Here is a 23,797-nt window from a genome sequence, read left to right on the forward strand (position 1 = left end):
AAGAGAAAAGTGAAAGAACAAAGGGATTACTTACTGCTTGGAGAGAGAGAGAGAGAGAGAGAGAGAGAGAGAGAGAGAGAGAGAGAGGAGCTTCCGGCCATGGGGTAAGAAATTTGGTTGGAGAGGTTTTAGGGGTCTAGGGCAGGGGTCTTTGTGAATGAGTGCAGTTCTGTTGAGTGGAGGAGGAGGAGGAGGAGAGAGAGGGATGGAAGAGAACAGGCAAGAAATGGGTGAGGGAAGGAGGAGGAGAGGGCAGGAGGAGGATAGGAAGAGGACACTGAAGAAAGAGAAGGTGAGGGAAGGTGGAGATGTTCTTAAAGAGGATGGACTTCTTCAGTTGGGTCAAATTTGAAGTGGGATAGAAACTGTGTATAATATGTCTAGAGTCAAAAGATGTCTTAACTGATGCTGAATAAAGGAGCTTGAATGAATACAATGCAAAGAAGTACTCAGGGTGAAATGGTTGGAGTACTACGAAAAGAAAACAAGTCTAGAAATAAAAGATACCAACATGGACGAGGAATTAAAGAACTCCTCAAAGTTCTCAGTCCTCTTCTCCCCCCCCTCTCTCTCTCTCCCTCTCTCTCTCTCTCTCTCTCGGATACTTCAGCACTTCCTCTTTCTTTACATTTCCGCTTTCTCGTTTTCTCTTGTTCTCTTAAATTAGGCCTTTTATGTACCCCTTCGTTCTTAGGATACTCTTTTTTTTTTTTCCTTATTCGTCCATTTCCCTCCCTTTTCTCACTCTTTTCCCACCTCTGAATACCCCTCTGTCTTCCTCAGTAGCCTCCACTACCTCAATTGTCCCTTCTCTCTTTGTTCCCGCCCACTCTTTTCACCTGAATCGTCGCTTTTCTTTCTTCTTCCCCTTAGGTCTGCAGTTGTCTTTCATCCTTGAAGACACAGTTGCTTTCTTTAAACAGACCACTATCCCCCTCCCTCTCTCTCGACATCTCCTGTCTGTCTGTCCGTTTCTCTCTCTGCCTTCTTCATTTAAGGTACTCAACTGATCTCTCCCTGAATCGACTCTCTCTCTCTCTCTCTCTTTCTCATATTCTGCCTTGCTTCTGACCATCCTCCCCCCCCTCTATGTTCAGCTCTCTCTTCTAACTTACCTCACGCCACGTCATGCTTATTCCTCGTCTCCTCTACCTACTTATCAACCTACCTACATCACCCTGTCTGCCTGTCTACCAACCTACTTACTTGCCTACCTATCTTTGCTTACCTATATTCCTATGCGTTTATTTACCTCAATTACTTACCTCCCTGCCTCTCTATCCATTTACCTTCTTACCTAACCAACTTACATTCCTTCCTATCTACCTCCTAACCTGCCCATCTCGCTCTCTATCTACTTTCTACCAACCTATCTGCTTACCTACTTACCTGTCACCTTCCTACCTACAAGCGCATCAATCTACAAACTGGTATTTCCCTGCCTACCTACCTACAAACAAACCTTCTTTCCTACCTACCTATACACCTGCCTATCTTCCCTCTCTGCCTCATCCTACCTATCTCCTGCCTGACTCCCTGGGTGCCTTCCTTCCTCACTTCTCTCCCTGCCTCCCCTTTAAGTCTGCCTCCCCTCCCTGCCTCGCCATCTGCCTCCCCCTCAATCTGCCTACCCTTGTTACCTGCCTCTCCCTCCCTCCCTCCTACCTGCCTCGCCCACGCTCGCTCTCTCTCTCTCTCTCTCTCTCTGTCTTCCGTAGCAACAGCTTTTCCTTTCCCAAAAATCTCTCGTTCTTTGTCCTATTCTCATTCTCCTATTCAACTCTTTAACGATCTCCAACACATTCTCTCTCTCTCTCTCTCTCCCAGCACCACACCACCCTTTTCTCCGCTCCGTATTCAATCTGTTCTACAAAATCTTCTCTCTTTAGTTCCGCGTCGTTCGTACCCCCCCTTCCTCCTCTCTCTCTCTCTCTCTCTCTCCTCTCATATTCCTCCACTTTCTCTCAGAATGTCTATCTATATCTATGTCTGAGTATATCTGTGTGTACATCAATCTATCTATCTATCTATCTACCTATCTATGTTGGAGCATATCTATCTATTTGAATGTGTACATCTTTCTATCTATCTAAGTACTGTATCTCTCTCTCTGAGTGTGTACATCTATCTGCCTATCTATCTATCTGCTTCCCCTTCCACACACTCACTACCTTTACTTCCGTCTGTCATTACACACTGTTAAGTACCACTCGTCATCCATTCACCCAAAAATCCCTCTGCTTCAAAGAGGAGAGCAAGAACTATCAGAAAGAGAGAGAGAGAGAGAGAGAGAGAGAGAGAGAGAGAGAGAGAGAGAGAGAGAGAGAGAGAGAGAGAGAGAGACCTTAAACCCTTCGACATGTTTTGCTCGTTTCATCTTACTCCTCCACACGATTTGATTTACGGGGGGGAAGGGGGAAGTGTAATAAAAAAGTGTCAAAGTTCCAAAAGCATCTCCTCAAAAAAATAAAATTCACTGGTACTAGCAGGAACGAAACGAATCACGTCATCGAGGTGAAGTGGTCAAGGGTGGACGCTATCACATGCATCCCAGAGAAAATGGTCACACTCTTCCATTCTCTCTCCAATCAAGCCTCCGATATTCTCAATTAAACTTTATACAAAAATCAGGGCATTATTTTTTTGGCCAGTGGTTGCCGGTGTAGGGTGGAAAAAATCTACGGATAAGCCAACCCATATTTCACTACCTCGTCCCTGAACTTCATTCTCTCTCCCTCCTGCTCCTGCTTCTGCTTCTGCTCCTGCTGCTGCTGCTCCTGCTGCTCCTCCTCCTCCTCCTCCTCCTCATCATCATCATCATCATCATCATCATCATCATCAACGTCATCATCATCGTCATCATCAACGTCATCATCGTGCACAAACTTCTCATTACTCACTGGTATGGGAAAGATCAAGAGACAGGAAAACGGAAAAGGATTTTAGGTTACTCTAGGTTGAGACTGCGGTTAAGATGACTCTGGTTGGGTTAGCATGACACTCAGGAACACAGCAGGTAGATGGTTAGATGGTACGGCGGTGGTAGTTTCGAGTACTGACGGAACTTATAATCTCAGGTCAGGATAGTTTCGGTCATTCCTAGAGATATTAGGACAAGTTAGGTCACCTTAGAGTCGCTTTGCACTTGTGAACAATGGAGTTAGGCTAGGTTCCGCGATGGTATAGTCAGTTAGTCTTAATCTGACGGAACCGGGCCACTCACACAACTTAAATATTAACTCCTGGTTGCATAAAACTCCATACGGCTGCAGTGAGTCTCCTTGGTTACTGGTCAAATCAACCATCCAATCCGACAACACTCAACCATGAACCGATCTGAGAGGGGTTAGGGATCTTCTTCGGGTCAGTGGCAGTAAGTGCCCTTAGGTTAGTTTAGGTCACTTTTGGTCAGGTCAGGGTAGCCTAGATCCCCACTACGCCCGAGAACAATGAACGCTACACCCGAGAACAATGAACACTACACCTGGGAACACTGTAGAGGAATGGTACAGCAGTGGTTGTTAGCTGGCGGTAACTCAAACCTGCCACTGTAGAGCCACACAATTAAGTTTGTGTTCAGGCCTCAGCTGAAGTTGTGGCTGCCGGAGTTCAGAGTTACAACCAGGACCAGTGTGAATAACTTACTGCCTTCTGATCCATGTACATCAGTCGTGTTGGACGCTTCTTGCTTGATGGGGTAGTGGGTGGTTGGTATGGATTAGGTTAGATTAGATGTTACGTTGGGTTCAGTTAGATCGGCGTGGTTTGTATAGGTTAGGTTAGGTTAGGTTAGATTGGGTGGCGTGTATACGCTAAGTTAGGTAGGCTTGGTTACGATAGCACAGTAGTCAAGGTCACTCTGGAGAAACAATCAAGTCAAAGTTCTGAAAATCCTTTGGTAAGTACCCCAACTAATATATATAATGGACTGCAGTTAAATTCCGTAAACATTCAGATAAAAACTTCCAGCGATTTACTTTTAAGTGAAAATGAAAATGAGTGCAGGGTTCTGACTGGTGGTTTTTCATATTTCCGAATCGTTAAATTTACCCCTTCCTTCAAACGGTAATAAAATAATAACAGGGAAAGGAAGGCGATTTGTAGAGAAATGAAATTATTCTCCACACTAACATGATTTCTTGGGGTGTGTTATCGTGGGGAGTGGGGAGTTTAGAGGACAATAAAGTGTGATAAGTGCTTTTACCGTAATACACCCCAGGGAGCCGAGTTTACGATGCCCTCCCCCGCTGAAGTGCTGAGTGCTGGGGCGGAGAGGCGGCGGGTGAGAGGTGATGGAGTGAGGGTGAGGAGGGGTGACGAGTGCTAATGTGAAGAAGATTGATGGGTGAGGAGCGAGGGTGAGCGGTGACGTGAGGAGAAATGGTGACGAGTGACTGGCGTGGGTGATGGGGTGGAAGGTAACGGGTTGAAAGGTGAAGGGTGGAATGGGGTTAGTGGGGAGAAGGGATGATGGGTGAGAGCTGTAAGATGGGTGAGGGGTAAGAAGTGAAGGGGAGTAAGACTTATGCGGGAATGAGGAGTGAGATATGAAAAGAAATGAGGTGTGAGGGAGAGGAATGAGCAGGATGCGGTGAGAGGGGTGAGGAGGAGAGAGAGAGAGAGAGAGAAGGGGGGGGGGAGTTCGGGGTAAGAGATATAAAGGATAAGATGTGAAAATGAGACGGTCAAGTGATAGAAGATAAGGAACGAGGAGTGTGAGGAGGGGTGAGAGGAGACAGGAGTAGTGGGGAGAGAGGAGTCAGGAGAGAGGGAGGGGAGAGAAGTGGGACAGGAATGGGGGGTGAGTGAGGGAGGACGGGATAGTGGAGTAATACAACAGCCGCCACAGCATGTCAGGAACGTCAACACCTTCATCACGCCGCCATAAACCACATCATACGCTCTCACGCCTTAATCTTAACTCGCTTGTACGCTGAGTAGGAGCTTGGTACGTGTATGTATGTGTTTATGTTTGCATGTAAATATTATCTTGCCAAACGAATGTATATCTTTATGTATGTATGTTTATTAAGTGCTTGTGTGTATGTATGTATGGATGAATGGATGAATGTATGTGAACGTTTTCTTTTGTATAGGCCTATATGTTTTATACCTGGACAAATCTCGCAGCTGTCCAGTACTTGTTCATATCAATAACCGAATTCTGTCAATAAGATGAACTATGTACGTATGTTTATGTATGTATGCAAATATGTATGCATGTATGCCAATATGTATATATGTATGTATGTATGTATGCCAATATGTATATATGTATGTATGTATGCCAATATGTATGTATGTATGTATGAATGTATATATGAGTGTATGCTAATATGAACTAGATAACACACTGCTACTCACCTCCGCACTTTGATACTTCTCCCTTACGCCTGAAAATTCTTTGAAAAAAAAAACGAAAAAACAAAGCCACCAGGGAGCAAGCGTCAAGGGCCCAGACAGGCGCTCAATTTGGGATTCACAAACGGAATTCGGGGCGGCTGTCCTGGCGGTGGGATCGAATCGGGATGAGGCCGCTTTGTTGGGCTGGGTGGTGGGGGAATTGCAGGGGAAAAAAAGGAAAAAAACATGAGAGAGAGAGAGAGAGAGAGGCTGATCCGATAGACTAGTATCAGACAGACTGACAGAAAGCCAAATAAACAGACTGATAATGCTCAGGATCATACTAAAGACTGAAACCGATAAACGGAGATAGAAATTAAAGGAAAAAATAGTGAGAGGAAAACAGGCCACACACACAAGGATTGCTCGCAGGTCCATGAATAAAACACAAATGAGATGCGACAGAAATGTGGATGGAGAAGAGAGAAAAGGGAGAAATAGACAGAGAACAGACAGAACGCCGCACTGACAGAAAGACTGACAATACACAGACCAATGAAATAACAGAGACATAAGGGGAGATGCAAGCCATATGGATAAAAACACGCAGACACATAAAACTTTTGAGACAGAGAATTGTATACACAGATGAAACAATCCCGGGGAAATGGACTGAGAAATGGAGCAGAGACACGGATGGACTGAAGGGAAAGACAAAAATAAAGAAGAGAGAGAAAAACACAACACAAAAACGCCAACAGAAACGAAAAGGTTGATTTACAAGGAAGATAAAGAGACATAAATCACATGCAGAAGAACGCGACAGTACGGATGTGACAGATTTAGACATTATTATAAAAAGATGAATCGTGGATAGAAGAACGGACGGTGACCGAAACAGGAAGAGAGATACCGTCATAAGATGGTGATCATGGTGGTGGCGGTGATGATGATGATGGTCGTGGTGGTGGCGGTGATGGTGATGATGATGATGATGATGATGAAGACCAGCCTAAAATCTCCGTGGCATTATATCATCAAGTAGAATACGAATCTCTTACTGCCACTTAGGTCTGCATTCTTGGTTGGACTGTAGGTTCGTAACACCGTATTCTTGGCGAAATAATATACACAGAGGCTTCATCTGGATTCAAGGGGTTAAGCAGCCTCTTGCAAATTTCTTAAAAATCTCCCAGGAACGAAAATTTCAAGAATGTGAGTCTCTTAGGAAACTTAGGAATCTCATAAAAATCTCCAGACTGTCTAAGGAAATATGAGTCTCTTGGGAAAGCAAAAGACCGACCCCATTCTTACGTACCCAAATCAACACACTAACTACTCATGACCTTCACCCCGATCGGCGCATCAATCCACTACACCACTAAGAACACACACAGAAACAAGAAACGAGGTCAGACGAGACGAGATTCTAGCTGTTCTGAAAAAATGAGTTAGTCTTAGTCTGTCTGGGTACATCTGACCATTTGTTTGGGTACGTTCCTGGGTTTGTCTGGGTACGACGTGGGTCTGTTGGGGTATTTTGGGGATGTTTGGATACTGCTATATTCTGAGCATGGGTACTGATCTGCGCACGGGTGTGGGTGTGTTTGGGTGTGGGTGTGTCTGGGTGGGGGTGTGCTTAGGTATTGGTGTGTTTGAGTAAGGGTGTGTTTGGGTGTGGGTATGTTTGGGTAAGACAGAGAGACAGACAGACGGAGACACACATGGACACCAAAAACATGGATAGCCAGACAACACATACAGCATACACGCTTCGCCCTCCTTGGTCCTCCCCCCCAAAAAAAAAAAAAAAAAAAAATCTATAATAATAACGGCGTGTTTGTATGTTCGTTACCTATACACTCGATTCTCTTAGGGTCTACCCCCACATATGATACGTATTCTGAATCAGCATGATCCAGGGAGTGTTTTGGTATATAATTTATTAAGATTAATTGTATGTTGAAAGGATACATTAGGTATATTGGCCGAAGACCCATTCAGCCCTACGCAGGAGCTAGCCGAAAAAGTCCGAACGGACTTTTTCGGCTGGTTAATAAATAAATACATGGAACCTCTCAACTAACGCCAAGCCTGACACAAAACTCGACCGAAACCGAACCGAGCGAATCTGAAAGCAAAATATTTCTTAGAATTTTCCAAGTGCATGAGGATGGGAGAAACTTTAAGACAAGAAATTTGATGGCTTGAGTAATTCGAGTTCTTACTTAGTTCTTTTAAGTTTTCCTCAATTTTTTTACTATATTCTCCCTCCCCTCCCTTCCCTCCCTTCTTGCATCTCGTGAACTATTAAATAAAGTTTGCATCAAAGTGCTCTCTCTCTTTCTCTCTCTCTCTCTCTCTCTCTCTCTCGACGTAGGAGTATGTAAATGTCCGTACCATAATTGAATTCCTTGGGTCGGACCAACTGAGATTAGGGTCGGGGCAGATTACATTGCTACTAAGACAATGTTAAATTCCTTGACTTCAAAGATAAAATCGCCAGCTGTCATCCTTAAAAAAAAAAAGAAGAAAAAGGTGAGGCATACTGAGCAATGAAAATAGTTTGTAAAGAGTAAAAATTAAGTTACCAAGCTCTCATTCTCTCTCTCTCTCTCTCTCTCTCTCTCTGTGGCTGCCATCGTCTGCTATTGATCCAAAGAGAGAGAGAGAGAGAGAGAGAGAGGACTGTTTAGTATTCCTTCTCTAACCCTTCCACTGCTTAATTGTTTCTCTTAGGTTTTATTGCTCTTTTTCGCACCCACAGAGAGAGAGAGAGAGAGAGAGAGAATTTTAATTTCACACCACGCTGTTTCACCCAACCACCATTAAAGATTCACACTCACTCTAAATGGACCTAGAGTCGAGTGGTTATAGTACTAAACCGATCATCAAAACACCGAAGCTTCGAATCCTGGCGAGTCAAAGGTAGATATTGTCCTTTTGAGTACGATAATTCACCTTAAATTTCGCTCCAGCCACGAAAACGGCACAGCTTCTTTGTCCAGAGGCGAGAAAAATAAATGGCCACGGTGTTGTTGGCAGTGGAAGGTTATTTTTAGGCAGCCTCCTTGTTCGGGGTTTCTTTTTGACTGGAACACGATCACTGACAGCTGTTTTGGGGGGTCTGGGTTGTGTTATGTGGTAAGTGTGGAGGGAGGGGAGTGTAGTATGACTGTGTGGAATGTAGTGTGTGTGTGTGTGTGTGTGTGTGTGTGTGTGTGTGTGTGTGTGTGTGTGTTACAGTAAACAGATCTTCGAAAAGCATAAACTAGGTCTGAAAAGGAGAGCTACCAAATCTAATTACTTCATTAGCATAACAAAAAAAAAAATCTGAACAAAAGCCCGCATCAAGGCATCCTAAAAAAAATAAATAAATAAAATAACATACAAAAACTAACACATTACATGTCATAGATCTGCCGGACTGAGTAGCTGACATCTGAAGCTTTGGAAATGAATTACAGGCTACATCCATTTCTAACTGTAACCCCTCCCAACCTTACACAAAACATGACTGAAGCCCCGAAGCCTCAAAATGCGGCTTCAAAACTTCTCCCAGATGAACACCTCAAAGATTACAAATAAAATGATGAAAAATACAACTAGACACCATGGAATACAACAAAAACACACAAAATGCACCAATCCCAACCTACAACCTTGGCCAAAATACAAATCCGAAGCCCCGAAGCCTCAAAACACAAGTCCCGGTGATATACGAGCGAAGGGAGAGGGGCGCCGGGCAAAAATGGCCCCCCTATAACTCCTGGAGCCGGCCATGTCCCCGGAGCGGCCAAGGGGATGGGCTGGTCATCGGTCTTGTGGCGCCCCCTGCAGGATTCCACGGGGAGATTTATGGATATGAGGTGGATAACACATTGATTTGGGGTGGATAAAAGATGGGTGGATTTGAAGGTGATGAAAGACAGATCAAAGAGTGCATACAAAGATTTTTAGAATATATGCATGGATGGACTTCAGGGTACATGGATGGATTTATGAACACACGTGTGGATTTCATGGATCTGAGAGTATATGGATGAAAAAGTGCACATGGAAGGATCTATGTGGAAGGTTTCTGAATGTACGGATGCATCTGCGTACATGAGATGGATCAGAGAGTGCAAGCATGGCACTAAAATTACAAGGCTGGATAACAAGCAGAATTTATGGAGACGCAATGAATTAACGATGGATTTGGGATTATAACGAGGAATGTGATGTAGGTAAAAGATGGATTAACGGATATAAATTGGTGTGGGACTGGGTTAAGGTTGGATCTTGGAATACTAGATTGGATGTGAGTGTACCAGTTGCATTAAGGATGAAGTGTTTATACCTGGCATAGAGATGTGTTATAAGTGGATTGACGACTGATATGAGAGTGTGAATAATGTGAAGAGAGGATTTATGGATGAGAGAGAGAGAGAGAGAGAGAGAGAGAGAGAGAGAGAGAGAGAGAGAGAGAGACAGACAGACAGACAGACAGACAGACAGACAGACAGAGAGGGAAAGAGAGAGAGAGGCTGCTATCCTTGCGTCCTCACCTCCCCCACACCTCAAACTTCTCTTATAAACAAGAGTCAAGTTAAGAGAGGCGTTACTCTTCCCCCCATTCTCTCTCTCTCTCTCCAGGCCACTTATATTTAGCCACAATAGTGACGGAGAAGGAAGGAAGATGAGGGCAGGAATGATGCAAGGGGGAGGAGGAGGAGGAGGAGGAGGAGGAGGAGGAGGAGGAGGAGGAGGAGGGAGAGAGAGAGAGAGAGAGAGAGAGAGAGAGGGGGGGGAGGGGAGGAAAAGAGGGAGGAGAGAGGAGACATGGGTGGGAAAAATGCAAGAAGGGGAGAGGAAGGGAGGGGAGGAGAAGAAATGGGAGGGAGAGAGAATAATACAGTAAAAAGGTGGCGAATAGAAGAGAGCAGGGAGGAGGGAGAGAAAGGGAGAGGAGAGAGGGAGGGGGAAGGGAGAGGAGAGGAGGGAATACTAAACAAAACTGACCTGAACCCTCGCTCCTAGATTCAAAGCTCAAGTACTTTTTTTTTTTTTTTTTGGGAGAGGGGATGATTGCGATGATCTGATCTGACCTCTCTCTCTCTCTCTCTCTCTCTCTCTGACTGGAAGTGGTGATTGGCCGAGGGTGTGAGGATTCTGCACCATTCGCCCGTCCTGATTTCTCAAGTTTCTTTCTCCGCTGATTGATCGACAAGGGAAGAAGGAAAGAAAGGAAAGGATGGAAGGAAGGGAACAGAGGTAAAATATACAGACATACATACAAACGAGAGAGAGAGAGAGAGAGAGAGATCCAGCACATGACCGTACCCCCGGTGCTCTGTATCAGGGAGGCTTGTCTGTATTAGCTGACATGAAGGAAAGGATTGACTGCTGGGAGGGGAAAGAGGAGAGGGATAGGGAGGGAGAGGGAAGGGAAGAGGAAGAAGCAGGGAAAGAGAGGGCGGGAAGGAGGAAAGAGGGTAAGGGAAGCGTAAGGAGAGGGTGACGGAAGAGGGTTATGTGTGAGGAAGGAAGAAATAAAAAGGGGAAGGGACGAAGAAGAGGGAGAGATAGAGAGGGAGGGGGGGGGAAAGGATGAGGAGGAAAAGGAAAGCGAGAGGACAGTTTGAGGGAGGGAGGGAGGAGTAAAGATGGAGAGAAGAGTAAGGATAATGGAGGATGGAGAAGAGAGGATAATCAACATCTGCTTTAAATGATATCGCATGGAAGTCTGAGATACTTTTTTTTCAATCCCTTCACAACGACACGACTCTCTTAAGATAAATACAATGTTCAAGTGGTGGCAAGAATATCATCATCATCATCATCGCACCGTAGGAGAGAGAGAGAGAGAGAGAGAGAGAGAGAGAGAGAGAGACAGACAGACAGACAGACAGAGACAGACAGAATCGTAAGGACAGACTAACCAAAATCTTTCCACGTGAACATGGCACACACTCAATATCCAAGGATCTGAATAGCAAATAATAAATAAATAAACAGTAAATGAGAAATGATGCTTATTTTCTTTAACCCTTCACAAGTAGAGACATACCCATAAGTGCATACATAATAAACAAAATTACGCAAACACTGATGATGAAGCCTAAATGACACAGATGTTGAGTGTAATCGAAGTTTTTGAATCTATGCTCACAAAAATGATCCAAAATGGAGCGAATATGGAAAACGAACAAGAACTGATAGTAAAATAAATGAATAAATAAATAAATAAACGACGCAAACATTAAGCATAAATGAACTGTGAACTAAAATGAACGTAAATCCCATACAATAATTTAGATGGGGCCAGAGTGAACAAAAATGGAATCAGGGTGTTAAAACGCGAAATATAAAGGTACATGGATAGTAAGTTCAAAATGGATGGAACAAATGAACAAAGCGGAATATATGAACGGAAGTGGATCGTAAATGGAACGTAAATGGATCGTAAATTGAACGTAGACGCTTCCCCCATCCTTTATCCCTGAACGATGGCATAGTCTGGTGAGCCATTAGTCCAAGAGCGCTGCAAGATGGAACACTCGCCTTTTGTGCCTCAATTTCATTTATTTGTAGTCCCCCCCCCCCATCTCTCTCTCTCTCTCTCGGCGGTAGAGAAAAACAGGACGGATGTAAGTGAGGCAGGGGCAGGGGATAGGAAGAGGAGAGATGCAGATTGAAGCAAGCAGGGTGTGGAAGGGGCAATGAGCAGTAGCGAGCGGCAGGGTGGGGTAGGGGAGGGGGGCAGGAGTAGGGAAGGGAAGGGAGAAAGGGGCAGGGGTGAAGTATGGGAGGGCAAGGCAGGGGTGAAGCAGGGGTAATCAGAGGAAGGGGCAATGGAAGGTTGTGAGGCAAGATGATTTACACTGAGGTGGGAGGGGGAATGTAGGATGAGGCTGGGGGAATTGGGGGAATTGAAGGATGGGGAGGGAGGGAAAAGGTGAGGCAGGGGTAATCAGGTAAGGCAGGAAGAGACAGGAGAAGGGATGGAGAGTGTGAGACATGGAGAGACAGGGAGGAAGACGTGGCAGGGGAGAGAGCGAGGCAAGGAAGGGAGGGGGGAAGGGTAAGGTGAGGCAGAGGGACGCACTGTTGGGCAGGGACGTTCCGTGTCTCATCCATTATGCCACATCGGAGGGAGAAGGTGGGAGAGTAGGTAGAAAGGTAGGCAGGATGAGGCAGAGGGAGAGGCAGGAGAATGGTGTTGAAAATCTCAGACAGGAGGGGGAGGCAAGCAAGGGAAGGCAGGGGAGGGGGGGGAAGAAAGTGGGAGAAAAGTGTTGGTCGGGGTGAGAAAGTAACGAAGAGGCAGGATGAGGCAGGCAAGTGAGGCAAAAGGGGTGTGGGTGGAGGGGGAGGAATGTAAGGGAGGGGGAAGGGGGGAGATATGAGAAGTAGGGGAGAGTGCAGGGGAGTGGAAGGTAGAGATGAGCGGTTGAGGGAGGGGATGGTGGGGGGGAGGTTAGACGCATATGGTGGAAGATGAGAGAAGTAAGGGGGAGGGAGAGGCAATGGAAACGAAAATTGTAGGAAGGACACACACACACACACACACACACACACACACACACACACACACACACACACACACACACAAGCTACATCCAGGGGTAAACAGACTTTGCCTAACAGTTAGACCGGTTCGAGAAAAGGACAGTGGTTCTTCTAATTTCAAGACGGATAACTAATGCACCGCCAGCCCCCCTACCCTCCTCCTGCATAACCTAAGCGTCTGAAAAAATAATATATACAGGGTGGTACGAACACTGCGCTTCACCAGAAACTCAACTGACGGTATCTTGTGTGTTGCGGGAACGGCCCAATACGCTGCTTTGGGACTGGGTGTTGCAGTGGGAGTAGGAAGTGAATAAACGATGGAGAACAGGGAACAGACATTGCCGGGAGCGGGTGTGGCAGTGGGAGTAGAATGTGAATAAATGATGGTGAGTAGACACTGCCAAAGGTGTGCGAACCGTGCCCGCAACACACGAGAAATCTGGTGGGAAGGAAGAGGAGCTTTATATACAGATGACCCTGTAAAAGTGAAAATACCCAAACTCGAAACTAAACGAAAATTCAAAGCTAGCTAACAAAATGAACTCTTGCCCTCACACTCATTCTCCACCTCCCCTTCCCCCCCCTCTCCTGGCGTGTAAGGGTGGTGTTAAGGGCGGTGAAGTGAGAGTCGTTTATGCGTTGTGGGGCAAGGCATGACGTTGTTGGTGACTGCAACCTACAATGACTTCCAGGAAGATTGCTACTGCGTGCAATTCTTATCAATAAATTTGCAGTCATTTGCTATTATTACAAAAAAGAAAATTATGTCCTTCAGCAGATTTTTGACTTATGAATTTACTGTCATTTCAGTAAAAAAAAAAAAAAAAAAAAAAAAAAAAAAAAAAAAGCAATTTCGTCGTTCAGTAAACTCCGACTTGCATTTTTCAGCTAAACCAGGTGTGATAGTAATACCTGACCATCTCACGAACTTATCCCCAACTCAGCTCTGCCTTGTAGTTCCTTTTCCTTCTCCGTCTAAACGCCATTCACCTTGAATTAAGTCTGAAGAAACTGAACTGATGAAGGTTATACAGGTAAGCTTAACTTCGACGGAAAGACTTTAATACGTGAGGGTTGCCACTAAGCCGGGAAGAACGAGACGGACAAAGAAAAACAGAGACAGTGAGAGGGCGAATTTGAGGAACAGGAATAAATGAATATATAAATAAATAAATGCCGGTACAAGACGCTGGCATGACAGAAAAGGAAGGAAAAAAAGGCATAATAACGCGGAACTACAAGACATGGACGGAGAAATCGTGATAAGAACATGGAAGACAAAGACATTAGCAAAGAAAGGAAAAATAAAACGTGGACAAGAAAAGAAAGTGAACAAATTACAGGGACTGCGGAAATACTGGCAGAAGCAGAGAAGAAGAAGAACGAAAAATTACAATACGATTACCGAAGACGTTACAAATAAATAAATAAATAAATAGGTAAAATAAAAAAGGCAGCAGAATTACAGGCAGAAGGAGTTAACGGAATCACAAAAAAATCTAGAAAAATGAGATATTGCAAAAATGGGAAAATAAATATGTACCAGCAAGAAAGAAAAAAGGTTGAGGAACAGGGAAGATAGAATGAAAGTAAGGAAAGGATACAAAAAGTGAAGGATAGAAAAGAGGAAAAATATGTAAAGAATTATAGAATAACTTAGGAAAAAACATGATAAATAGGGGGCCCTAGAGTGAGTGAAGGACTAGGAAAACGGAAGAAAAAATTAACAGGCAGAAATAAAGAAAAATAAACAGAAATACATAAAAAAGAAAATAAAGAAACTGGAAATGACAGCGCAACAAGAGAATTAAAGACAAAAGAGAAAACTGAGTGAGGGTAAATAAAGAGAAAACAATAAAAGAGAAAGAACACAAATAATTAAGCTAGCAGAGAAATGGGGGTTAATAGGTAAAAATGAAAATGAAAAAACAAAGTAAGAAAAACGAGTATAAATAATTACCTGATTGAAGGACAAAAAAAAAAATCAGATCTTTAGTACGAGAGAGAGAGAGAGAAGGGTGAACGCCCCCTAACTCCCCCGCACTGATCTAACCAACCATACCTAATTAGATTATACTGACTCATCACATAATTCCACTGATATAATTTTCCAACAAATATTTAATCAGTTACCGTCGATACAGAGGATAAAAAAATGGGGGGGGGGGGGGAGTAAATGAGTAATTGGTACTGTGCAGGATTCTTATTTGATTGTTAGTTTTATTTTTTCTATTCTGAGGGCGTTTGAAAAAGTGTAATTAAATCTCGGTACGGTTTTAACACACACACACACACACACACACACACACACACACACACACACACACACACACAAGGCAAGGAAGGACACGGCATTTTTATCTTCGTTATCGGATAGTTTTTTTTTTGAGACGTCGAGGTGCAACTTTGGTAGCCCCTATCACCTTCCTCGCTCCTCCCACTAACTTTCATATTGCTCTCTCTCTCTCTCTCTCTCTCTCTAAAATACACCTCCCCTCTCCCATGTCTCTCCTCCCCTCTCCTCCACGGCATACCTTCCCCTCTCGCTCAACTCTCCCCTCCCTCTGCTCTTTCTCTCACCCCTCCTGATCTTCCTCTCCAATCCTGCTCCCCCCTCCCTTCTCGCTCCCCCTTCTCTCTCCCCTCCCTCCCTGACCCATCTTGCCTCATATTCTTTTTCTCATAGCATCATCTCCCACCTCACCTCTTCCCCCCCCCCTCTCACTCTCACCCCTCACTTACCTCCATTCACCCCTCTCCCTTACCCTGCTTTCTCTTTTCCTCTCCTAGAACACCTACCCCCTCCTTTTATTCTCCTCCTCCAACATTTCTTCCTCCGCCTCCTCCCCCTTCCACTCACCCCCTCCTTATACCTCCCTCATCTTTCTTCAAGTCTTCTCTCCCTCCTCTCCCTGCTTTCTCTCTCTCTCTATCCCACGTTCTCCCATCTCTTTTAATGTTCCTCTCTTTCTCTCTGCTTAGTCTGTTTCTCTCCCCTCTTCTCCTCCCCTCCCCCTCCCTCTCCCTTTCACCTTACCCCTTCTCCTTACCGTCCCTCACTCACACAAACACCCCTCTCCCTCCCTCTGTCCCCTCCCTCCCTCCTTTCCCCTCCCTGACCTCTCTCGCCCACAACTCTCTCCTCCCCTTCCCTTCCAGTGACCCCTCCGTTATAGATTTATCTCCCACATTTTTTCCCCTCCTCTCCCCTCTTCTTCCTCCACGATACTTCCCAAATATAGATCTCTCCCCCTCTCATCCTCTCCTCCCCTTGTTTCCCTCCCCTCCCCTCCCCCGCCCTCTTTCATCCCCGATCTCTCAAATTCTCTTCCCTCAAGCCTTTCACTTCTCTATCCAATTTTTCTTTTATCCTCCTCATCCTTCTTTAACCACATTTTCTTTCCCTCCCTTCCCCTTCACGCTGTTTTCCTCCCTCCCGCATCTCCACACGTCATTTCCTCCCCCCCCTCCCCTCCCCACACTCTCTCATTCATCATCATCATTTCCCCTCCCCACACGACCCTACCCCTTCCTTCAACACATCCTGTCCGTCTCTCCCTCCCATCCCTTTCCCTTCCTCCCGCCCTTCATCTTTCCTCCCTTCCCTCCCTACTACAACTCTTCCCCTTCCCTACCCCTCTCCCACTTATCATTCTTCCCCTCCCCTCCCCTTCCTTCATCTGTCTCCTACAAATCATCACCTCCCCTCCTTTTTCCCCTCTTTCCCAATATATCATCATTTCCTCCCCATTCCCCTCTCTTCCTCCCACCCCACTCTCCTACCTTTCTCTTCCTTTTTCCTACATCCCTCCCCTTCTTTGCCTCCCTTACCCTCTCCCCTCCCCTTCATTACCTCCCTCTACAATTCCTTTCATATTCCATCAATCCCTCTCCTCCCTCTCCCTTGCTCTTTTCTGATCTCCCCCTTACCTCCCCTCAGTGGTGGCTGATTCGGTAGAGAGGTGGCCTCCAGTCCTAGTGGACACAGGTTCAAATCCCCGCTGGGGCAGGGAACAGTTAAAGGATTTGAATTTCATAAAGCAGACTTTACTGATCTACCAGAAGACCCGCCGACATGTCGTAAAAATACCCCCGCTAATACCAATACACCAGTCCTGTATGAGACAGCCCTAGTATGTATTCAATATGGACGGTGGGTGTTAGCGCCGAAGTGATGGCATGTTGAGGTGTATGGTATGCAGGAAGACTACTAGGCCTTGGGAGCAGGCTATGAAACCTACGCCCAGAGTCGGACACTGTACCACATATATATATATATATATATATATATATATATACGGAGCCTCTGTGGTACAGTGGTACACTGTGCGTTTCACACGCTGGTGAACGCGGGTTCGTCTCCCGCCAGAGTTGTAAACACTTTGGGAAGCGTTCACCAAGCCACTTGCTACTTTGGCGGACACAAGGGGTATTGTGGTTGAACTAGTGTCGCATACTAGTATGCTTGCACCCAGTCGGCTTAAGGCGGGCCGATTAAACTTGGTTCACAGATTACACACACATCCAAAGCCACTACAACATTACAATCACACTCACAAGCACTTCTCACCATACATACAGTCTCTACCAGACAGCCTAAGCCACTGGGTAGAGATACATTGGCTGTATCGTCCCTGCTTCGGTAGGGATAGGCCAGTCCTGCAATGGACCTCAACGGCTGATGATATATATATATATATATATATATATATATATATATATATATATATATATATATATATATATCACCAGTTCCTCTCCTTCATCCTTCCCTCCCACCCCCATCCTCATAAACCTTCTTCCTTCCCCTCCCTCCTATTCCCTACCTCCCTCCCCCTCACCTCCCCTCTTTCCTCCATTCTTCTCCACAATTCACTATTCCCCTCCCTCCTCCTTAATCCTTCCCCTCCCCTCCTTCCTGCCCTCGAGCCCCTCCTCCCCTTCCCTCCTCTCCTTCCTCCCCTCCCTCCATCCACCCACATGACCCTTCAATAAAAATTCCAGCCCTTGACTTTCCATTCTCTCTCTCTCTCTCTCTCTCTCTCTCCATTTCTTATTTCTCATTCACTTTTTTCCTCCTCTTAATTTTTACTTCATCTTTCCTTCATTGTCCCTCATTTTCCCTTTCATTCGTTTATTTATTTATTCTATCTATCCATTTATCTTTCTATCTATCCATCTTCCCTCAGCAGCCTGTCATATCTCATCATACACCCTTCCTTCATTCTTTCTCATCCTCACTTTTAATTATTTTTTCAATATCACATTTTTCGTTTATTATCTCTCTCTCTCTCTCTCTCATTGCGCCCAGTTCATCTTTAATCTCTCTCTCACCATCATCATCATACTCTACCTCCTCTTTAACCTTCTCTCTCTCTCTCTCTCTCTCTCTCTCTCTCTCTCTCTCTCGCCATTTACATATCTCGCTCTCCCAGGCGCGAGCTTCTGTCATCTTTATATTCTCTTCCACTTTGATCTCCTCTCTTTATCTTTCTTTCCTGACGGTTATTATCTTTCACACATTTACTTTCTCCCATCCACTCTTCATTTCTCTACCTATATCAGTATCTATCTATCTACATTCCTTTATTACTGAGTTCTCAATAATCATTTTATTCATCTATGTTTCATTTCTCTCTCCATTAATCTCTTTCAGTTTCTATCATTCTCTCTCTCTCTCTCTCTCTCTCTCTCTGCCAGAAGTGTTTGCCGTTCTCTTCTCCTTGTTCCTTCCCGCTCCAAGTATTCCTCTGCCTCTCCTTCTCCTTTATTCACCTTTGCTTCCATTTCCTCCATTTTTCATTTCATTTCTGCTTCCCCTCCTTTATTTTTCTTTATTCCTTCCTATTTCATGCTTTATTGTGTTTTTTTGTCCTTTCTGTTGTTTAATTATATATATTTTGTTTTGTTTTTCTGCTTTTCTAATTCCTCATTTTTTTCATTTTCATTTACTCGTATCTTTATTTCTTATTCCCATTTACCACAATCTTTTATTATTCCTTTATTTTTTTCCTTATCCCTAATCCTTCCCTTGCTGCTCGAGTCCTTATTTCCTACCTTTCTGTCTACAATTCGAATACAATAAAGACGACATCGCAAAATAGGTACAATAAAGACAGTGTAAACCCCAAGTCATTTTACTGTTTTAGTTCAAGAAAATTCGTCTTAGGATGCTGGAATAAAGGACAAGCAGTAACTGAAGGAAAAGTGTCACGTCTTTTAGTATGATGATTTTTTTTTTTTTTTGGTCTTATTTTTACGATTTCTAGATTTTTTAATTTTGGAGAACCCTCTTTGTGATGAATGTCTTAAACCTCATTAGTTCCGTGACGCAGATTTTATTTTCATTCTTGGCACGTCCAGGTTTGACTTTATTTTATTTAGTTTCTTATTCATTTGTTTTTCGCGCCTCTGTTGTTACTGAAAAAAAAAAGTAATTATGGAAAATTTGGGTCTATCGGCCATCTTCATGCTGCTGGTGCGTTCAGTCACAATAAAGAATGAGGTTCGTAAATAATAACTGCACAGCAACATATTCTCCACTTCATCACTTCAACCTTCTCCCCTCCCCATCACTTCTCACCTACCTCTCTTCTCCCACCCTCACCACTTCTCACCCACCACACTCCTCAACTACGCCACTACTCCCCTCTCTCCCTTCCACTACTTTCATCTCCACTCCTATATGTTCTCTTTAGTCCACTTTCCACCTCACCATTTTCCCTACCTCTCCACTCGCCCAACACCTTCTCCGTCTCTCATCTCTAAACTTGTCTCTACTTTCTCTCTCATCTCTCAACTCCTCAAGGCTTCTCCAATACCTACTTCTCCCCCCCCCCTCTCCTCCTACACCACTTTCCCTCCTCCTCTCCCCCCTCCTACCCCACTTTCCGATCTCTCTCCTCTCCCCACCCAGACTATTATCTCTCATCCTTTGTCCTCCCAACCTTCTCCCCGCCACCTCTCTCTCTCTCTCTCTCTCTCTCTCTCTCTCTCTCTCTCTCTCTCTCTCTCTCTCAGCCTCCTCCATCTCGCTAACCCAATTCTCTAACCTCACTTTCCAAGCTTTTATCCTCTCACACTCATTCTAGTATTTATCGCCCCTCTTAGGTCTTCTCCTCGCTAAGCTATCGTCCACTCCGGAAGGCCTTTGAGAGATTTTTAAACAACCTTCTTGCTTTCCCTAGTCTCTCTCTCTCTCTCTCTCTCTCTCTCTCTCTCTCATTTGTTTCGTTTCTGCCTTTTTCAATCCAATTCTTCCGTTCTTCTTACATCCCTCCTTCTCTTTGTATTTTCCCAACTTTGTTCTTCAGTCTCACATATACTTATTCTTCCTGCTTTCCTTCCTTCATTCCCCCTCCCCCCTCCAATTCTAGCTATCCTTCGCTCCTCCCTCCTATTCCAGCTTTCCTTCCCTCATCTCTCCTACTCTTGCTTTCCTTCCTTCCTCCTTCCTATTCCATCTTTCCTTCCCTCTCTCTTTCTCCTTCTTTGCCCTGTTTCCTCCTTTCTTCCCCCTCCTCCCCCTCCTCTCCTCAGACCACTATAAACACCGGTAATTCTCTTAACTGTGAGCCAAACCTTTAAAAGTAAACATGCCCCCAATGGCCCTCTAGTGGCCGATAAACAAACTAAAACAAGATTCACTGCGTCAATTGTATTCCTTCTTTTTTCCCTTCTTCCTCATTCCCCTTCCTTCCCTCCCTCTCTTCCTTCACCCTTCCTTCTTTTTTCCCTTCTTCCTCAATCCCCTTCCTTCCCTCCCTCTCCTCCTTCACCCTTCCTTCCTTCCTTCCTTCCTGCAAGTTCTTTTTGTCTTCCAAACCCCCTCCTGTTCCCCTCACTGGTACCCCTCTCTTCCCCTCATTGGTGCCCCTCATTTCCCTGCCTTCCTTCTTTACTTCCTTCCTTCTGCCTTCCATACAAGCTTCTTTAATATTCCACACCCGTCCTAACATCCTACTCTCCCCCCCTCTCTCTCTAACCCCCAAACATAATAAACACCAATTACTATCTTAACTCTGAACCAAACCTTTAAGAGTAAACCCGCCCCCAACGGCCCTCTAGCGGCCGATAAACAAACTAAAGCAAGATTCACAGTGTTTCTTTTTGTTACAGTGTTCCTTCTCCTCTCCCCCTTCCTCTTTGCTTTTCCCTCCTTTTTTTCTATTCCATTTCTCATCATATATTTCTAACTCCTCTTTCTTACATTCTTTCTCCTTTTCTTCCTTGCTCCTTTTCGCATTCCATAGTCGTTCCCTTCATTTTCTATATTCTTTCTCTTTACTTTCCTTTTTTTTTCTCTCTCTCAAAACACCTCTCCTAACTCCTGCTCAGCACCAAACCCTTAAGAGCCAGCCCTCCCCCAGCGGCCCTCTAGCGGCGAATAAACCAACTAACGCAAGAATCTCGGCGTAGTCCCAATCTGCCGCCCTCCCCTGAGAACCATATATCGTGGGAGGCACCGAAAAACCTGCCCATCCTACATTATGAGTGTTAAGGAGATTTTTGGTCGCTTGGGAGATTGTGTTTAGGCGCCAAAGTGCTCGGTAATGGAAAGATAAGGACTAAATGCAACGCGCCGCCGGTGGGAAAACATCGCCTTCAAAACAAAACATAAACGAGTGTGTATGTGAACTGCGTCTCCATTCTCCACCTTCCCCCAAAAATAATGACTAAAATCAGATTTCCTAAATGAATGGATATAAAATGATAAACCCCTAACAGAAAAAAAATATATATATCAGCTATAAACTATCGTGTTATGAAGACATCAAAATGTATTACCGTAAGTTAAATGAAAGCTCGCTACACTTTGCACATGGTGGCGACGAGTATATGTAGGACATGACATAAAGTTACATACATAGTCACATATCTAGCCAAAATTGTAACTAATAAACTAGACAAGATGTAAAGAATATTTTACACTAATAAAGTACATACGACAAACGGCTGAATGAATTACCGGATATTTATATTCTCCATCTATTCCACAAACACTGTAAATAAGGTAAATGACTAACTTAATGTATAACTGAAAAAATACTACTCTACACGTACATAAAGCAAATGACTAACTTAATATATAGTTATAAAATGACTAAATATAGAGCAATAAAATAAACAACCTTAATATACAGCTATGACATAAATGACTGACTTAATATATAGCTATAAAATAAGTGACAAAATTTATAGCTACAGTAAAAAAAATATACTTCTACTCATTGCTCCACCCAGAGGTAATAAAATAACTGAACAACTTGAGAGACGGCTGAAATAATTTCCTGTCCACTAATGCTCACACAAAGTAAATAAACAATTTTTTGAATAACTCAATAAACTGGCACTCAAATTCTCCATCCACAAGTAAATAAAATTGTACTAATGTATAAATGAATAAACGAACTGGTACTTACTTGCACGACTCGCAACGGAGATGAAAATAATAATAATAATAATAAATAATAATAATAATAATAATAATAATAATAATAGTAATAATAATAACAACAACAAAGAACAGTTTCTCACTTACTGCATTCACAAAGATGAAAATTAAATAACTTGCTGTAAGAATATATGAACAATAAATAAATAAATAAAATGTACTCACACTCAAGCCACAGATACAGTGAATAAAGTGAATAAATGAATAACTATAATGAAATGAATAATCCGGTACTCACCTGCTCCACCCACAAGTTGGTCGTCATAATCTGGTTCTTGAGGTTCTGTAAAGGAGAAGGAGCCATTAAAAACCAATCACGTAATGGAGAAGATGATCACGTGGGAATATTCTTTTTATAGTTTTAATGATTAGGCTAAGAAGGTATACAAGGATGTGGTTGTAAAAAAAAAAAAAAATCAGAAATATTTATATTGTAAGAGAGAAGGTGGCAATAAAAATCGCTCACATAACGAAGATAATCAAGCAAATATAGTCCTGCTTTAATTACAGGTTTGAAAATTAAGCCAAAAAGGTATAAATACAGATAATATATATATAAAAAAAAAAAGCAAATTCTGCAAGAGAGAATAAGAAAATAAAAACCGCTCACATAACCGAGATGATGATGAAGTGGAAATATTCTTGTTTTAAATACAGGTTTATTAATTGGCCTACAATGTACCTGAATAAACTGGAAGTAATATTGGAAGTTTTTATACATGTAAACCCAGCCAAACCTTCCACACATTAAAAACAAATCACAAAGAAGGCACAAAGACAACTAGCCACACCACAAAACAAACACAACCATCACTGAGACAAAAAACTAAATACAGCTCACCCCAAGACACAATATAAACATACAAACACAACATACACACATCACTCATCCACACATCACAAACAACACAAACTAAGCAAACAAAAGCGCAACTGTCACGGTCTCTCACACACACACACACACACACACACACACACACACACACACCTTTACACTTCGGATAACCCAATTAAAAGAGTGCACAAAAGGTACAGTGGTTGGACACAACATAAAGCTGTGTGTGTGTGTGTGTGTGTGTGTGTGTGTGTGTGTGTGTGTGTGTGTGTGTGTGTGTGTCAATTACCTACCGAGCACACCTGCCCAATTAAACCCAAATGACCTTCGTTTTAGCCCATTACCAGCCAGAACCAGGACAATTACCAAGCATTAACTCTCACTCACACTCACCTTCATTCACCTGTTGCTTCATTAACTCATAAAAACATTCACCTATTGCTTATTCACTCCTTCACCTATTCTTACTGTCACACACACACTCATTCACCTATTCCTTAATTAACTCACACTTATTACCTATTGCTTACGTTACACACACTCATTCATGTTCCTCTTAATTAATTCACATTCATTCACCTATTCCTTGATTAACTCACTCTCACACT

General features: G+C 43.7%; 1 protein-coding gene across 1 annotated transcript in view; it reads right to left on the minus strand.

Annotated features, from left to right (window-relative positions):
- LOC145414160 (acetylcholine receptor subunit alpha-like) overlaps window positions 1-23,797 on the minus strand; it is a 230,824-nt gene that overhangs the window by 83,362 nt on the left and 123,665 nt on the right. Inside the window, exon 4 of the mRNA XM_080283725.1 lies at window positions 22,593-22,637. Coding sequence (XP_080139851.1) covers window positions 22,593-22,637 — 45 coding nt within the window. The remainder of the gene's footprint in view (window positions 1-22,592; window positions 22,638-23,797) is intronic.

This window comes from Coenobita brevimanus, chromosome 98 (assembly GCF_032717465.1).
Source record: "Coenobita brevimanus isolate Jiangsu-jjx chromosome 98, ASM3271746v2, whole genome shotgun sequence".
NCBI classification, from domain to species: domain Eukaryota; kingdom Metazoa; phylum Arthropoda; class Malacostraca; order Decapoda; family Coenobitidae; genus Coenobita; species Coenobita brevimanus.